Raw genomic sequence first — 18,830 nt, 5'->3', positions numbered from 1 at the left:
ACTGTATTTTCAAAGACGAGACTCCTCTGAGGGGCAGATACAGCAGAACTTGCACACTCCTTACAAAACCAGCCACTAGAGGACACACTGTGATGAACGTTCAGCATGCCTGCTTCTGTCCAAGAGATGGCAGTGGTTAACAAACAAACGGAGGAAAAATATACCGCATGGCTGCAAAAAACAGTCAACAAAGTGGGCTTTCCAGCAGTGTCAGAATTTAATAGGAAGGAGATTTTCATTGACATCAGCTCACAACATAACTTCATAATAACTCAAACTGTGCTGGAAATACCATGCGAGTTACTCTGTAACACAATTTTTTAACCTCAGACAGAGAATATGGACATAAATGCAATAAATAAATAAATAAATAAATAAATAAATGAAAAAGCAAGGCAATGAAGAAAGCAGATGAATGATATTTGGTTTGATGGTGACAGGAAAGCTCCTTTTCTTACAAATAGATAAATAAATAAAATCAAGGATTTTGAAAGGGGGGGGGGAAGAAAAAAATAACAAAAAGAAAAAAAAAAACAAACTCAAATCATTAATTAACAATACGTAGGAGAAGTCACCAAATTCTCCACAATCCCCATGTATTCAATGACCTATGGCTTGAACATGATGTCCCCTAGAGTTAACCTAAAGTAGGATTCATCACTGAAATAGAGCACTAGAGTTGTTATCTCATTTTAACTACGCTTCCACACCAAAAATGGTGACTTGGGAAATGCCTGAGTGAAATCTATGATTCATTTATGCACATTTGTGATCCTAAGCCCAAAATGGCCCATTTCTTCCCTGTTCTTTAATAGCAGGTCAAATATGTCATCCACCTACTACAGGTAGGGTGAATATCGCATACAGATGCTGGCACATATATACTATAGACTCTGCTGTACACCTACAGGTGCACCATAAAAACACACTGCCCTGGAGTTGTTCCACTGGAACAGATGCGGGCCCATGTCAGACTGCACAGCACAAAGGCTAGATATCTGTTGGTTCAGGAACAGAGCTATGAACTCTACACGCCTCTTGTGAGCCCGTTAGGAACCCAAGTCCCTAAGTGTGCGCTGTAGCATTGTACTGTTCCATGTTCACAGCCCCTCTAAAGAAGGGGAAGCGGGAGTGGCAGCAATGGGCAGCACAGACATAACAGACGTCCGTACCTCCGCCCCCCCGCCACTCACCACCCCTCAAAACGCATGCGCGGACCCTCCAGTCACGCCATCTCCCCGCCGCGGGGCGCCGCCGACCACCGACGGGGGACGGGCGGGTAAGGGGCGAGAAAAGGGCGTTGTTCCCTCTCTTCCCTTCCCTTCTTTTTCCGTCCCGCCCGCAGCCCCCGCCCCCTGCTCGCAGCTTACCCCGCAGCTCCGCTCGCGCCGCCGCTTTGGAATTTTCGCGCGTTCTGCCGTCGCGGAACCGGCTGTGAAGGCCGCGCGCGTGCGCAGGAGGCGGAGCCGGCGGGGAAGGGATGTGGGTCGGCGGGATGGCCGCGGCCCGGCCTGGACGTCGGCTGGCTGCGTGGGCGGTTGTTACGCTCAGGTTTCCTGTTTGCTTTGCGTGTGTTGAAATGCTGGCTGATCAGCCTCGTGCCTCACCACCGAGAGCCCGAACGATTTTTGTATTCTGTGCCCACAGACACCGCTCCCAGTGCAGCAGCACTAATGTGGGACCTGTGCAGGTGTCTGAGGGTGAACTGGGCTCCGTGGCCGTTGGGATGGGTGGTTTAGGGATGGTGTGGTGGCCTAGGTAGATGGGTAGGCCTGCCCGCTGTTCAACTTGTGGACTGTCAAGGAATAAAGTTAATTTTGACCTTTCTGGTCAGCCTAAGCTTAAGTGCAAAATTCGCTAAACTTGTTTGCTTTGTCAGGACCATCAGGCCTCGGAGTCTGTGTTGAAATGTGTAAATAGCATGAGCACTGAAGTACCGAAGTAGGTAAGAAATTTGGGGTTAAATAAAGATCAGGTTTGAAAGAAATACACAGAGCAGCATGCCCTCAAGTTGTTAAAAAGGGACTGATTAGTAACTTAAGATAGCTGCAGTATATGATGAAACATTCATATTCAGCACTAAGATGAGCACTAAAATGTGCTCTGGAGTACTGCTTCCGAGCCTGGAGCCTCCAGTACAAAAAACATGGAGCTCTTAGGACAAGTCCAGAAGAGGGCCACTAAGATGATCAGAGGGCTGGAGCATCTCTCCTGTGAAGAAAAGTTGAAGGAAATGGGCTTGTTTAGCTTGGAGAGGGCTTCAGGGAGACCTCATTGCAGCCTTCCAGTCCTTAAAGGGAGCATATAAACAGGAAGGGAAATGGCTGTTTACAAGGGTTGATAATGATAGGACAAGGGGGAATGTTTTTAAACTGAGACATGGGAAATTTAGGTTAGATATTAGGAGGAAGTTTTTCACCCAGAGGGTGGTGACACACTGGAGCAGGTTGCCCAAGGAGGTTGTGGATGTCCAGTTCCTGGAGGCATTCAAGGCCAGGCTGGATGTGGCACTGGGCAGCCTGGTCTGGTGGCTGATGAACCTGCATGTAGCAGGGGGGCTGAAACTAGATGATCTTTGAGGTCCTTTTCAACCCAGGCCATTCTATGATTCTGTGATTCTGTAAGAAACTTGTGGGAAATTGCTGCAACATTTCTGCCAAACTTTTTGTTCTACCAACAACTAGTCTGAATTAGCAGGCTTATAAGTACTAATATTTATTAATATTCACGAAGATTTATCCTCTGCATAAACATTGGTCTAGCACTGCTGAAGCTGTTTTCCTCTTTGAACATAGGCTAAAGTGGATAAAAACTGCAAATTCGTTACTTCCATTCAGCTTGTATAGTCTTCTATTCAGTTCTGTGTAATGTGTCGTCTTTTCCACTCAGTAGTGCTTTTAATTTTCTGTAAAATGAGACACAATCTCCTCTCATACAAATACAAATTCAGCCTGTCCTATGTAGTAATACCTCCGTGATTCCTAGATTACTTTTTTTCATTTAGTATTGCTGAATTGCTAGCACCTGATGAATTAGAATGGCTCAGCTGTAGAAGTTCCAGAGTACTTTTTTGGGAAACAGCAATTGCTCATCATGCAATCCACCAAGGCAAACTGGCTAGGATGTTTCCCACACATCCAGCACATCTGCACAGCACAGCTCAGAGCTTTGGGTGTAACACCCATATTCACTCTGTGAGTCCAGTTCATAACTCATACAAATCTTCAGTCATTCCGTGCCTTCCCTTTTGTGTCAAATAAAAACATGAGAGAATTTTTATTTGTTTTCTATGATCAATTTTGTGACATTGATTTGAATAATTACTTTGGTAGTACAGTACAGATCAAGTGAATGCTAATACAAATGTTATGCTACTTCAGATGTTTCAAATTCAGTTTGCCCTTCTAGTACATATAGTAAATGCAGTACGTCTGAATGTTCGAAAATATGGTTTGGACTCTTTCTCATAGCCTTGGTCTTTAACAGCATGTACTACTAAGCATACCACTAACTCAACCGTATGATTTCACAGAGAGAATTACTAGTAGTAAATATTTGAACCTTCCAAAAATTGATTCTTTTAAAACTTACCAGTGGTAGCATTGCTGTAGATAAGAATGCTGACGTGAAAATCTAAACATGTCAGAAAGGATTTCTCTTGAGAACCTAGCAATTTCCTCTTTGCTTAGGCATGTGGCAAAAGCTGCTTGTGAAGTTCTGCGCTTTGATGTGGTATATCAGATAATACACTTTGGTTCAGGGCAAAATCTCATCCTTTTGTCTTTTGGAAAGTACTAATTTAGTAAGAAAAAAATCCCTGTTTTGGAGAAAAGAAAGAAATCCATCTTTGACAGGTCTGGGGGAAAAAAGTTTGGAGCTGCTCAGAGGTTTGGAATACTAGAATAAATACTCGGGGAAAATAGGTTAATGGGACAAACTGCAGGTGAGATACTCAAAGGTGTATGGTAAGTATAATTTATCAGTGCACATGACCATCACATATGCAATATATTTTGTACGTGGTATAGTCATTAGCTAAAAGGTATGTGCCACTTTAACAGTTAAAGAAATGCTGCTTCTACAAATGCACTTTACCAGACAAAATGTCTTCAGACCCCTTACCTGAAGTAAACACGCTAAGTATCTTCATATACTACTGTTTAGTTCAAAGCCTTGCTGCAAGGCTTCAAGCAGATAATATATCCACTGAATATACACTGAATATACACTGTAGTTCTTTATAGATGGAGCTGGAACTGCCCAACTATTAGTATGGCAAACATAGTATCAGGAACAGTAAAAAGGTTTCCCTTCCTTCCAGAGAAGACCACAGTGTGCAACATCCACATATGTACATAGAATCATAGAATCATAGAATTACCCAGGTTGGAAAAGACCTTGAAGATCATCAAGTCCAACCGCAGCCTAACCAGTACCCCATCTCTAAAAAAACCTCTGCTAAATCATATCCCTGAGTACCACATCCAAATGGCTCTTAAACACATCCAGGGATGGCAATTCAACCACCTCCCTGGGGAGCCTATTCCAGTACCTAACTACCCTTTCTATAAAGAAGTTCTTCCTAATATCCAACCTAAACTTGCCCTGGCGCAACTTGAGGCCATTTCCCCTTGTCCTGTCACTTGTCACTAGTGAGAAGAGACCTGCCCCACTCTCACTGTAATAACCTTTCAGGAACTGGAAGAGTGCGATAAGGTTTCCCCTCGGCCTCCTTTTCCCCAGACTAAACAGCCCCAGCTTCCTTAGTCTCTCCTCATAGGGCTGATTCTCCAAGCCCTTCACGAGCCTCGTTGCCCTTCTCTGGATCTGCTCCAGTACTTCCATATCTTTCTTGTGCTGAGGTGCCCAAAACTGGACACAGTACTCGAGGTGAGGCCTCACCAATGCTGAGTACAGGGGCAGGATGACTTCCTTAGTCCTGCTCACCACACCATTCTTGATGCACGCCAGGATGCCGTTGGCCTTCTTGGCCACCCGGGCACACTGTCGGCTCATGTTCAGCCGTGCATCAATCAGTACCCCCAGGTCCATTTCCTCCACACAGTCCTCCAGCCACTCCGCCCCAAGCCTATAGCGCTGCCTGGGGTTGTTGTGGCTGAAGTGCAGGACTCGGCATTTGGTCTTGTTGAACCTCATCCCATTGGCTTCAGTCCATCTCTCCAGCCTGTCCAGATCCCTCTGTAGGGCCTCGCTACCCCCAGGCAGATCCACATTCCCAGCCAATTTAGTGTCATCTGCGAACTTACTGAGGGTGCACTCAATGCCCTCATCGAGGTCATCAATAAAGATATTGAAGAGGACAGGCCCCAGCACTGACCCCTGGGGAACACCACTCGTGACCAGTCGCCAGCTGGATTTAACTCCATTTACCACCACTCTCTGAGCCCGGCCCTCCATCCAGCTCCTTACCCAGCCGAGAGTGTACCCATCCAAGCCACGGGCTGCCAGCTTCTTCAGGAGAATACCATGGGAGACAGTGTCAAAGGCTTTGCTGAAGTCTAGGTAGACCACATCAACAGCCTTTCCCTCATCCAGCAGGTGGGTCACTAGATCATAGAAGGAAATCAGGTTGGTGAACAGGACCTGCCCTTCATGAACCCATGCTGGCTAGGCCTGATCCCCCGGCCATCCCGCGTGATCTCCCTCAAGACTATCTGTTCCATAACCTTCCCTGGGACCAAGGTCAGGCTAACAGGCCTGTAGTTCCCCAGATCCTCCTTACAGCCTTTCTTGTAAATGGGAGTCACGTTGGCAAGCCTCCAGTCTTCTGGGACCTCACCAGTCAACAAGGAGAGCTGGTAGATGATGGAAAGCAGCTCAGCTACCACCTCTGCCAGTTCCCTCAGCACTCTCGGGTGGATCTCATCCGGCCCCATGGACTTGTGGCAGTCCAATTGGAGTAGTAAGTCTCTGTTTCTTCCAGAATCACAGGGGGGCTAGCGTGCTCCCCAGCTGAGACTACCAGGTCAGAGAGAGGAGTACCCTGAGGATAACTGGTCTGACCTTTAAAGACAGACGTAAAGAAGGCATTCAGAACCTCTGCCTTTTCCTTATCCTCAGTGGTCACGTTCCCAGCCTCATCCAGTAAAGAGTGGATATTCTTCTTTGTCATCCTCTTACTGTTGATGTACTTATAAAAGAGTTTGTTATTCCTTTTCACCCCAGCGGCTAGGTTAAATTTGAGCTGGGCTTTTGCCTTTCTGATTTCACCTCTACACATCCTAACGACTTCCTTGAATTCATTCTCAGTTGCCCGTCCCTCCTTCCACAGGCAGTAGATTCTTTTTCTCTCGGAGCCTCAAGAACAGCTCCCTATTCATCCACCCCGGTCTTCTTCGCCGCTGGCTCATTTTGCAGCTCAGGGGGACTGCCTGCTCCTGTGCCCTTAGGACTTTATTCTTGAAGAGCAACCAGCTCTCTTGGACCCCTTTGCTCGCTAAGACTGAATGCCAGGGGACTCCCCCTACTAGTCTCTTGAACAAATCAAAGTCCGCCCTCCGGAAGTCCAAGGTAGCAGTTCTATTATTCCCTCTCCAAGCTCCACCATGAATCGAGAAATGCATCATTTCATGGTCACTCTGCCCAAGGCAGCCCCCAACCTCCACATCTCCTACCAGACCTTCCCTGATTGCGAACAGCAGGTCTAGTGGGGCAGTTCCTCTCATGGGTTCTCTGACCAGCTGCATCAGGAAGGCATCCTCTATGCACTCCAAAAACCTCCTAGACTGTTTCTTCTGTGCTGTGCTGTACTCCCAGCATATGTCAGGGAAGTTGAAGTCCTCCATGAGGACAAGGGCTGACGACCGTGCAGCTCATGCCAGCTGCTCGTAGAACACCTCATCTGTCTCTTCATCCTGGTTTGGCAGTCTATAACAGACGCCCACCAGGATATCTGCCTTGTCAGCCCTTCCTCTGATCTTAACCCATAGGGATTCAACCACATTGTCCCCAATCGCAAGCTCTTCAGCATGAAAGCATTCCCTGACATAGAGAGCCACGCCACCACCCCTCCTTCCTTGCCTGTCCCTCCTGAAGAGTTTGTAGCCATCCATTGCAGCACTCCAGTCATGGGAGCAATCCCACCACGTTTCTGTTATGGCAACCAGGTCATAGTTTGCCTGCCGCACAATGGCTTCCAACTCTTCTTGCTTGTTGCCCATGCTGCGTGCATTAGTGTAGACGCACCTCAGCTGAGCCCCTCGCCTCTCTCCTAATCCCAATACCACTTCCCCAGGCCGATCTCTGGCAGGCCTGGCTTTATCCCCTTCCCCCTTCCTATCTAGTTTAAAGCCCTCTCTACAAGTCCTGCCAGCTCCTGGGCAAGTATCCGATTCCCTTTCAGACACAAGCAATTCCCATCAGCCGACCTCAGGCCAGGTGCCGAGTAGACCGTCCTGTGATCAAAGAATCCAAAATTTTTGCGTTTGCACCAGTCCCTTAGCCATGCATTTACAAGGTGGCTTTTCCTGCTTATCTCGGTGTTTGTCCCTGCCACCAAAGAAATACTGGCAAACACTACTTGTATGCCTGCTCCATCAACTAACTTCCCCAGCCTCCTAAAACCATTTTTTATAATCCTCAGGCTATTATCAGCAATCCCATCGTTGCCAGCCTGAACTATCAATAAAGGGTAATAATCAGAGGGGCAGATAAGGCTGGGGAGTTTTCTAGAAATATCCCTGACCCGGGCTGCAGGAAGGCAACACACCTCCCTATGGGTAGGGTCAGGCCGACATATTGGACCCTCTGTTCCTCTCAGAAGAGAGTCGCCCACAACTATCACCCTCCTTTCTTTCTTGGAGGAGGCAGTCTTCAAACGTGGAGCCGTCCGCCTCACCTTGGGCAAGCTTGGTGGCAGCGCTCCCATATCATCATCACTCACCTCTCCCTCTGGTTTCAGTGCTTCATACCTGTTACAGAGAGGGACCAGGAGAACCGAAGTAGGTCGGGATGGGGGTCGCCTGCGACGCCGAGCTGATACCTGCTGCCCTTCCTCCTCTCTTCTCAAGCTGTCTCTCCCTGCTTGACTATGGTGAGAGAGAGGTGCCATTTCTCCCAATACTCCCTCAGTCTGGGAAGTGCAATCTCTGCACCTTTCTCGCAGAGAGTCACTCCACCAGTCAATCTCCCGCTCGCATTCTCTGATAGTCCGCAGTCTATCTACCTCCTCCCTAAGCTCCACCACAAGGCTGAGCAGCTCATCTAGCTGGTCACACCTCACCCAAGTCACATCCTTCCCATCCTCCCCTGGCAGCAGCAGGCTGAGGCACTCCCGGCAGCCAGAGTCCTGAACTGCCACATTATGGAGCAGACCCTCTGTCTGAGTTGCCACAGTCTTTGCATGGGAAGCCCGCTTCCTGGAGAGGACCATGTTGGAAGTGTTGGTGTCAGGGCCTGTCAACAGAAGAGCGAGTTACCTGAGAAAGACAAGAACACTCACCTGTGCTGACACAAGGCATAGCCTTCACTCCCACTACTTCCTTACTGAGAGGGCAGAGCAGGCAGCCCTCAGACACTGATTACCTTCACCCTAGGTGCTCAGATAAGCTTTCCACACCTTCTGCCTTGCATTGTGTACTTGTTCCCACTCTCCCAGGTCTCTCTTTATGCACACAGCAAATGGGTCAAGGTCAATTACCAGAGATAAAGAGCAGGCAGTGTTAGCTCCGCCCCTGCTGAGTCAGGAGCCCTCCCACAAGCTGCCAGCTGCTAGCCCAGGCAGAGCACTGCTGCTAGCTCCAAAAAAAAACTCTAAAAAGAGCTTTTTTGGTCACTTTTCTTCACTTTTTTTTACTTCAGTTTCCTTCCCCAGTGCAGTTTTACCTGCTTGAAGCTGGTCTCTGAAGCAAATGGTATTGAATGTTAAAGGAATGCTAAAAGGGTCTAACACTGTTTTAAGTTACTTCATCACCTCTCCTAGGTCCCTGTGTTTGGAAATAAAGGCATCAATGATGACATGATACATTTCTGTCTTCCCAATGTTTTCTTTCTAACTTTTCAGGGGAGGGCCAGTGGACAATTCTGAAGAGTTACCACTGAAGATTGAGGTACTTTCTTACTCATATGACAGTTTATTTATTAGATTATAAAAAGATGTGCGCTCATTAGAATCTTACTGTCTAAAAGTTGAAACCAAAACATTTTAACTTAGTTTCTTTGTCTTGTGGAAGTGCGAAATAAGTTTTCTTCAGTATTTGGTTGAAACACTGGTACCTAATTTATTTCCATTGCTTTCTCTGCCTTTTTTTCTTACTCTAATTGGGAAGCTGGGTTTGGGTAGACGTAACCCAACCTGAGGCTTTAAGGAGAATTCTTTTTTTTTTTTTCTCCCAGAGATGCTGCTTTCTCTCTTCCTGCTTTCTCTCTTCCTGTCTTCCTTCTGCTTTTGGACTACTTAGCTTTACGTACTCGAGTTTGAACCCCTCTGTGAAACTACTGAATTGGAGGTGGGGGAAGGGGAAGAGTAGGTGGGGTGAGGGAGGAAGTCTCTTTCCTGCTCCGTCTTCCTATCCCATTTTTGTCCCTCCCAGTCCTCTCTTCTTCCCCGTACATCAGGAAGAAGCTGCATAGTTGGGCAGGCTGAATATGCATTTTAATGGACTTGTGGAAAGCTTTGCCTTGAAGTAAGGTGTTTGATACTATTCAATTTGTTATGTTATTGCATGGATTGATACCGTGGCTGGGTTTTGTTTTCTGGTGCAATCAGACCGATATTCCTGTGAAAGTGACTGTGGAAAGTGCTTCAACATCTGAAAGTGAAGAGACTGAAGATCTAGAAAATGTTATTAATCATCCTGATTTGACAAAATTCCTAGATAAGGTTAGTGTAACAAAGTATCAACAGTTACAGGTAAGAAGTATGTTCTTAAATTTCATGAAGACCTGTGAAATCAAATCAGCTGTGTTTGAAGGGTGGAATTTTAGGTAGATAAGGAGTTGGTTGGTTGATCGCGTTGTAGTCAATGGTTCTGTGTGCAAATGGAGCCCTGTAACAAGCAATGTCTCCCAGGGGTCCGTCTTGGGACCAATACTCTTCAACATCTTTATCATGACGTAGATGATGGGATTGAGCGTACCCTCAGCAAGTTTGCTGATGACACCACACTGAGTGGAGTGGCTGATAAAGCAGAAGGAAAGGATGCCATCCAGAGGGACCTTGGTAAACTTAAACAGTGGGCCCTTGTGGACCTAATGTGGTTTAACAAAGCAGGGTGCAAGGTTTTGCACTTAGGTCAAGATAATCCCAGATATGTATACCTACTGGGAGAACTTGAGAGTAGCCCTGCCGAGAAGGATTTAAGGGTCCTGGCTGATGGAATACTTAACAAGTCAGCAGGGTGCTTTGCATATTTGTTCTTTATTCCTGATGCTTCTTCGGTAGTTCTAAAAAAAAAAAATAAATTAAAAAAAATAAAGAGCAGTAGTGAGACTATTGGTGCAAGTATCTTCACAGGGCACATTCTAATGAAATGAAAACAAAAGGCATGTTTAAGCAACCCCGTAACACTACTGTCCTAATGTAGCACTGATATAAAAATAACATGCTCACTCAGAGACTGGGTTATATCTCAGGTGTTGTTAAGATTTGAAATTTGAATGGAGAAGCTGTATTGCCTCCAAGTACATACTGCTTAAAATAAGACCTGCAGTTGTTTTTTGTGGTAGCTGTCACTGTCCACTAAATGTTGTGCACTAACTGCTCACGTCTATAAGTACTGGGATGATAGAGCTGTCTTTGTATAACCACAGCAAAGTCAAAACTTTGACACTGCAGATGTATGTTCAGTGGCCAAGTTAGGATAGCTTAGAGTTGATGGGAAAAGCAAAATTACTATGGATGCAGGGTAAATAGTAATGTGGCTTTTTTCAGCTAATAGATACTTTAGGTCTGTCATTCAGAACTTTTATTCAGGAGTGTTCTCCGTGGGCCTGAGAGTTGAAGTTGTGTAAGAGCTTTGTTCTTCGTAGGTGGTTTCATATTAATACTGTTCATGTGCAGCACACTGATACTGTGCTGCACAGTGGCTTCAACACTCTATCTAGAGCATAGTTGGAATCATGGAAATCCACATCATATGAATATTGTGCCGGAAACATGTATGCAGCAAGAACTTCACTGTTTTCAGGAACTACTTGATATTTGTGTTCCTGGTATTTGGTGAGAGTGGAATCTTATTTTCAAGACACAACTATTAGAGAGTGAAGAAGTTCCGCGAGGAGAATTTTGAAGCCCCGTGACTTGAAGATGAACAACTGAAGGCACCAGTAGAAGATACTGGGAGCCACCCTGATAGAAGGGAGCTTTGCATAAAAGCCCCTTAATTTCCTGGTGCACGCCAGGTTGAAAATAGCCAACACTGAAGGCCAGTGAAGAAGGTCAGTAGTATCCTGGGCTTCATTAGGAAGAGTTCTCATCAGGTTGAGCTCTACTCAGCCCTGGTGACGCCATACTCAGAGTTCTGTGTTCAGTTCTGGGCTTCCCAGTGTAACAAAGGAATGGACATCCTGGTGAAGAGTCCAAGGAACAGCCATGAAAGTAACAAAGGGACATCTCTCTTATGAGGGAAGGCTGTTTATTAAGCAGTTAAGCCTGAAGATGAAAAGGCTCAGGCGGAATCGTATTAATGTGTATAAATTCATGAAGTGAGGATGCAGAGAACACAGAGCTAGTCCCTTCAGTGCCAAGTGCCAGTACAAGAAGCAGTGGACACAAAATGGAAAGCAGAGGATTCTGTCAGAAACATCAGAAGGAACAGTTGTGCCCTTAATATAGTTGATAACCAAAACACTACCCAGTACTGTAGTTATGTATCTGGTAGCACTGTTTAAGCAATATTGGTCAGTTCCCATCCCTTTTTGTTATGCTGATGTAAAAGCAGTGTTTCACACCATGGCAGAATGGAACTACTTGTCAGCATTTAATTGTGAGGTCTACTTTCCCTTCATCTTGTCTTCCATTTCGTGATTGTCTTTTCCTATCTTGTATCTTTTTCTGTTTATCTGATGGCAAGATGATTTAACGTGCTGTTTTGGCAAAAAGTGGTATTTTTCCAGGTTAGTTTTCAGCTGTGTTAATGATTCATACTGGCCAGTGTGATTGGTTGAATTTCAGAAATGGACCAAGATGAATGGCAGAAGTCTGTGACTGATAACGTGAGACAGGAAGTGATGGACACTTCAACTGTGGTGACTGGACTTAGGATCTGTTGTTAATTAGCAATATTGCATGGGTGCTTGGATCAAGAGTGAGCTTGAGGAGTTGATCTAGCTGAGAAGCAATCAGAATGCTCAGTTGTGGCAGGATTTGGCATGGTCTGCTACTGAATTGGGGCAGTCGTATGGGTAGCACAGTGATGAGACTGCAGACTGGGAATAAACAGTAAGAGGTGGAAACTCCTTCGACTGCCAGTGTGCCAGCTAAGATCAAACATCTTTGATGTGACTGAATGACTAGAGTTGAACTTCATTATGCAGCATCTTGAGAACTTAGCATCCTTCTGCTCAAGAAAAGGATTTATGCATACCACTCAGTGAAATACAGTCTTGTTTTCACTTAAACAAAAAATGCTTGGCAAACCAAATTGAATTTCTGCTTAACTAGAAGGTATGGTCTGAAAACTACTTGCTCCTTCCACTAGAGGGAGTTAGCACTGACAGTTCAAGTTCTTGATGAGAATGTAGTTGAGGAATGTTGAGGCCAGCTCCTCTGTGCCCTCTTGCTGGCCAGAGAGAAGGGCTGCCCGCTGGGCACAGGGAGCACCTTGTAGCTCCTGTGCCGTGCCCTGCCCTCCAGCCCCCTCCTCATTCTATGCAGAACACCACTCCCAGCAGCACTAATGCCATTTTGGAATCTTCCCCATGTCAACAGATGTCACCTTGGTTACTGCTGCCCCACCTGGTGCACTCGCCTCTGAGAGTGCTGGGCAGGTTGCAGCCATGTCCAGCACTAAGAGAGTGAGCGATGAGGAAATCGTGCTTTTAAGTGAGAAGGAGCTGGGGGCCCCAGAACCAAAGAGGAGGAGGGGGCCCACTGTGACCATCAAGTGGAGGAGAGGGAAGGGAGCCTTCTTCCATCTTGCCTGGACCAGCCTTGTGACCACCAACCATGTGGAGCCAATGGAGGTGGATCCCCCTCCAGATGAGCCTATGGAGGTGGATCCCCCTCCAGATGAGCCTATGGAGGTGGATCCCCCTCCAGATGAGCCAATGGAGGTGGATCCCCCTCCAGATGAGCCAATGGAGGTGGATCCCCCTCCAGATGAGCCTATGGAGGTGGATCCCCCTCCAGATGAGCCAATGGAGGTGGATCCACCTGTGGCATAGCTGGCCTGGCACCACACCACCGTGCCGGGCCCCGCGTTGGCATGGTCACAGCTTCACCATCGCTGGTCCAGGTGCTTGGCTCCTTCCCTGCTGCGCGGCCCCTGCCCCCAGCATTAGCTGGGTGGCATTATTTAACATCTGCTCCTCCTCCACCTTATTGCTCCTCTGGTTCTGTGGGCCCCCAGTTCCTTCTTCCCCCTGTTGGAGTTTGTTGTTGATGGTAGTGTTAGGTTAGTGTTAGTGTTCAGTTTAGTTTTAGCGTTAGGTTCCTGGTTGTTCTTTAGAGTTAGGCGTAGGTTCCAGTTTGTTCTTTAGAGTTAGGTGTAGGTTCCAGTTTGTTCTTTAGAGTTAGGTGTAGGTTCCAGTTTGTTCTTTAGAGTTAGGTGTAGGTTCCAGTTTGTTCTTTAGAGTTAGGTATGGTTCCTGTTGTTATTTTAGTATTAGGCATTGGCTGCTGCACTCAACTGAAAGTAACCACTGCTCATTGGGTAAGCACACAGCTGGTTGCTCACCAGTGACTGGAAGACTGCGTAGAGGAAATGGGCCTGGGGGAACTGATTGATGCTTTTGTTGTTGTTCATGTGTAATACATTTGGAAATAAATCTTCTGTTTTTTGATAGCTGGAGCTAGAAGAATGCAAGGAGAAACTAAAGGAGGAACGAAGAGCAAGAGTAAAGGCTGAGGAACAGATAATTGAGGTAGTCATTCTTAACTATTTATCTTCACTTGACACCAATCAAACAACTGGCTTACCTATTTGGAGTAATTTTCAGTAACTCTCTAACTTCATAGCTTCCAGAATTTCAGTTCAAAGTGATATGGATCATTTGCTAGCCTAAGGACAATGATGAAATCTACATTTGGTAATGTGTTTGTTCTGTTCAACCTATTCCAGAACCTTGAACTCCTGGCCATGCTGATCTTCTAATATACGTTGTTCTTTTCAGGTGTATTAGTTACAGATACGAGCATTTTGGCATTTGTTTTCCTTGAGAAAATGATTCCTTCTGCTTGAAATTTGTAACAGTTGCAGTTCTTTGATTTTCACTGAGTCAATATATACCTTACTTGTGCTGTTTTGTTTTGTTTTAATTTTTTGTTGTTGTTTTTGTTTTAAATTGTTCCTTTTGATGATGAAAATCTCAGATGCATTTATTGGGTAGGTAGCATGTTAGCTGTAGCTATGAGTTGCTCTTGCTGACCTACATAAGACCCTTTTGATTTAAGGGTAATCAGTAAGCAGAATTCCGTAGCAAAGAGTTAATGTAGTGTAAATGTTTGAGATGCACAGAGCAGATGAGATAGATAATATGCACTCCTTCTGATACAGAGAGATGAACGTAGCATAATGGCCTTCAATATGGCCTTTTTTATAGGTAAGAGTAAGTTGTTTGTGAATGTATTGTACATATGGAGTTATGTGATTTAAAAATAGTGGCTTTTTGCTTGCACTTGCTTTGCGCTGTTCAGTACATACTGAAGACAGTGCTGAGTCATCAGCTTTGAGTTCCTGACGTAAGTTCACGTAGGGTAGCATAGAACTGCATCTGTAGATAAACAAACCTGTTCCATGTGGCAATGCTCTGAATATTTCTGGTACTGGAAGCTTGCTATCAATTATCTTGTGCATCTTGTGCATTTCTTTTTGTGCTATTTCTCTGTAAGCTTGCTAAGATGGTGTTTGCGTATTTTTTGAACTGGGAATGATAGGAATGGTTTTACTTTTTCTTTAGCTGGAAGTTGAAAATGCAAGGCTGAGGAATCTAAATACTTCTCTATCTGAGGCTCTTCGTATGCAGTCAGTAACCAACATGATTTTGGAAGATGAAGGTGTTCTAGGCAGCATTGAGAACTCTTTCCAGAAGTTTCATGCTTTTTTAGACCTTCTTAAAGATGCTGGGTAAGTTCTCACTTTATTTGAGTTTAACTGCCTCTGTTGAGATTCTGTTACAGTTATCCTCTGAATGAATTACTTTGCCTTCTTCCTTCAGCTCCCTAGAATTGTGCTAGTAAAGAGCTAAGAGAAAAACGAATTTCTGTACATCCTTGCTGTTCATGTTGTTCAGTGACACAAGCACTGTCCCACTGAATTCAAGCACCTGTCCTTCAAAAAAATTTGGAAGAAACATGTTCCAAAGGACAAGAAAACTGCTATTAAAACATCATTGCTCAATCTTTGCTGGATTATCTGTTGCTTCTAGCATTCCTGTGGTTCAAACTTACAATGCAGTTGAGCTGGCTTCAAAAAGTTTTGGGGCTCCTTCTGCTGATTGATAGAAAGCAAGACGGATGAAAATATCCTCTGTACTTAAATGTTGGATTGTTTATTAGAACTTGAATACTCAAGAGAATATTGATCAAAGTTTGTATTATGGTTCTGACATATTTTGTAGTGTCTCAGAGTTGGTTTATTTTTCTCATTCATCAAAATTAAGTTCTTAGGCCTGTTCTTGTAAAGCTTATTTAGCATATAAAGCTTATTTTACATATAAATAATAATTTATATACATATAATAATTTTTTCTTTTTTCTTTAACTTTGTTTTACAGACTTGGACAACTTGCTGTATTGGCTGGGACAGACCGGTCAGATTTTGGTCTTTTGGGACACCCACAGATGAATTCTACTCTCAGTAAACCTGTTAATAGGAGAAGTCTTTGGAAGAAGGAAAACAAGAGCATACCCAAAATAACAAAGTCAGTCTATAGAGGGATTGCTAGTTGTGATGTACTTGATGCTATTTTAATGTATTTTTTGGCAGTTTCCCTACCCTGGACAGTAAGATGTACTGTCATGTAATGCATTAAAGAAAGTTGTGGTGGCAATTTTCTTGCATAATTTTCTCTCTATATCTCTATCAGTGTATTTATTAGAATCTCTTATTTCAGAACAGAGATGGGAACATCCAGCTTTCTTCTGGCACATCTCAATCTCAGATGATTGTGAATTTCTCTGCTCTAAATAGATGCACGAATGTCATACTGCTGCACAACAGCTGCGGCCAGCCTTATGGAAAGAAGACGAAGCTCAAGCAACTAACCAAACCAAAGAGGATAAATCTCCAAGTAGCACTCCAGCATTGTCTGAGTGGAGAGTCAAACAGAATGAACAAGCAAAAGGACATCATTCAGCAAGGCAGTTGGTTACTAGTCTGAATTCATTTCCTGATTCAAGTCTGAATGTTAAATATAATGGTAGTGGAACATCCACTTCTTCGGATGGAAAAGGCAAAAATTGTTCTTCAAAGAAATACATCCCTAAAGTGACTGAAACTTTAATTGCCAATGATGGAGAAAGAGGAGAGCAAAGCAGACTGCAGATGGTAGACCATTCTGGAACTGATACTGTAGGATCTGCATTGGAAATACAAGAAAGTATACAAAGTATTGTCAACAATTGAAATGTTTTGACTGTTCTTTATGTGTGCATGATTAAAAATGTGTCTTTAATACTTCTGTGCGAGTTGAGAAACTTTCTGTAAAGTAATGTAGACTTGAAGACTTAGCATTCCATGCTGCTCTAGTTTTCTTTCATGTATATTATACTTATCTATGTGTGTGTGTGTATATATATATATATGTATATGTATGTATATGTACCTATATATATGCATACCTATACATAACACAAATAATGGGGAACTGGGGAGCCCCTGCAAGGTTCCAAAAACTTGTCTGTATGTCAGTGGCATTTTATGCTCCTTCAACTGAACCTTAAGAATTCCTTGTCTGTATTACAGCTATGCCTTTGCTGTTTCCCATTCTAGTACAAACTATGTACACAAGAATAAAATTTGGAAATTATACCCTGTATCAATCAATTAACTAATCTTTACACTGACAAGATTGTCATAATTTGTCTTGTATGTCTTTTCAATATATGTATTTTCGGTACACACATTACTCACCAAGCTGAAGCATTTACCTTGGTGACTAACGACATTTCTGTCTCTATAAATTTCCTCATGGGTACATATCCTGAGTGTAATTCCTGTATGTATCTGCACTCTCAGGAGGTGCTGTAGAGAAAAACTAGAGTGAAGCTGACCACTCCCAAGGCGTGAAGAAAGCAGCAGGAGATAAAAGACTTCCTTGATATCCTGCTGTTTGCAGTGAACACTGAAGCATTCCCGGAGTTTTGTCTACAGGATCTATGCACAGTGCATGGAAGCCGACAGCTTATTTCTGTAATATTCCCTCCCCGTTGATACTCTAAAACGTTTCTGTGACATATAAGAAAAGCGTGAAATAGTTGGAATGGAATAGTTGGACCTGTTGTTGACAGCTGTTATCAGTATGAAATTGTTTGTTGAGAATTTTGATTCCGTGTATGTGTCTGTACTCTTTCTTATTGCATATAAAATACACTCCTCTCCTAGGTGAGGTGTCTACACATCCTGTAACCTGAAAAGCTCTAGCAAAAATTAAGATAATAAAACTAATTTTATTGGTACTAAGCAGGTGCAAATCAACAAAATGTGATAAAGATCATGCCTGAGCAAATTTAAAGACATTTGGAGGTTTGGGAAACTACCTGTTCAGAGTCAAAATGCAGCTACAAAGCTTTATATTCTCTTGTGATTTACATGATTACTCAAACACACGTCAGGATACAAAGTATTAAATTTTAGAAAATGAAATTACCAACATCATTAAAAGTACTTCAGTGAACTCTAAACCATCAGCCACTGAAAGCCTTTAGTATATTTTCACTTTGCAAACTTATTTATTTATTACAAGTGATTATTACAGTCATTAAAAAATTATTAAATTAAAAGATTATTACAAGTGAGATTATCAAATTTAGAAATTGCGATGAATTTTTCTTCAGAACTTAAATATATCCAGGATAAAATTAAGCTCTTCTTGAAGCTAAAATTTCAAGCAAGCCCACAGAACAGTAAAATGTGACAAGTAAAGCAGTTTATTATTTCTTATTCAATTAAGCACAGAAATGTTGAAATCAAGTAAAATTCATATACATGCCTCAACTTGTCATAAAATGATGAAAATAAAATACTCAGAAAATGATCAGTAAGACAAAAGTAAAATGCTGCCATGTAGCAGCTGCTCAAAAGACGCAGCAAAACACAGTCACTGTCCCTGGGGTAGATTGCAAGAGGGAGAGTACAAGGAAAAACTGTAAGCATGTAAGTGGATAAATTTCTCTTAGGATTGCATTTTATCATCTGGATGAAACAGAGATGTATTAAAAATAGAAGCACAGTTAACAAACTGGCCTAGTTTTGTTTAAAAAAGGAGATTTCCATTTCATCTTATGTATGTCTTATGCCTTTCCATCAAAAGACAGAATGATCTCTGTCAAAACCAAAAATATCCAAAGTGTAATAAGTTATAAATAAATAAATAAACCATAAAATGCAGGAAAAGAAGGTTGGATGGAAAAACAGCGAGGTGTTATAACTCTTAGCTTTTAACCCAATCCTGTGAAACCATCCTTAGATAAGTTTAAGAAACTATCACAG

The 18,830-nt window shown here is 43.6% G+C and overlaps 2 protein-coding genes across 2 annotated transcripts in view; one reads left to right on the top strand and one right to left on the bottom strand.

Annotated features, from left to right (window-relative positions):
• The window catches only part of FANCC (FA complementation group C), a 64,147-nt gene extending 62,703 nt beyond the window's left edge, over positions 1-1,444 (bottom strand). The window contains exon 1 of the mRNA XM_072359391.1: positions 1,371-1,444. The gene's annotated coding sequence lies outside the window, so the exon portion shown is untranslated. The remainder of the gene's footprint in view (positions 1-1,370) is intronic.
• LOC140264551 (centrosomal protein of 78 kDa-like) lies at positions 1,209-17,796 on the top strand. Its single transcript, XM_072360405.1, has 7 exons — positions 1,209-1,279; positions 9,023-9,068; positions 9,728-9,841; positions 13,966-14,043; positions 15,079-15,245; positions 15,895-16,041; positions 16,234-17,796. Exons 1-7 carry the CDS (start codon positions 1,209-1,211, stop codon positions 16,283-16,285), a joined length of 675 nt encoding a protein of 224 aa, XP_072216506.1. The 3' UTR covers positions 16,286-17,796.
• The last annotated feature ends 1,034 nt before the right edge of the window (positions 17,797-18,830 follow it).

Source organism: Excalfactoria chinensis, chromosome Z, assembly GCF_039878825.1.
Source record: "Excalfactoria chinensis isolate bCotChi1 chromosome Z, bCotChi1.hap2, whole genome shotgun sequence".
Lineage (NCBI taxonomy): Eukaryota > Metazoa > Chordata > Aves > Galliformes > Phasianidae > Excalfactoria > Excalfactoria chinensis.
Note: the sequence above shows the minus strand (reverse complement) of the source record. Positions and strands in the feature narration are given on the sequence as shown.

Bases quoted from the DNA above. Each gene is read 5' to 3' on its own strand.
- LOC140264551 (XM_072360405.1), top strand. From the start codon at position 1,209: ATGCGCGGACCCTCCAGTCACGCCATCTCCCCGCCGCGGGGCGCCGCC. The intron at 9,842-13,965 runs GTTAGTGTAACA...GTTTTTTGATAG, and splicing joins TGACAAAATTCCTAGATAAG to CTGGAGCTAGAAGAATGCAA. The intron at 14,044-15,078 runs GTAGTCATTCTT...CTTTTTCTTTAG, and splicing joins CTGAGGAACAGATAATTGAG to CTGGAAGTTGAAAATGCAAG.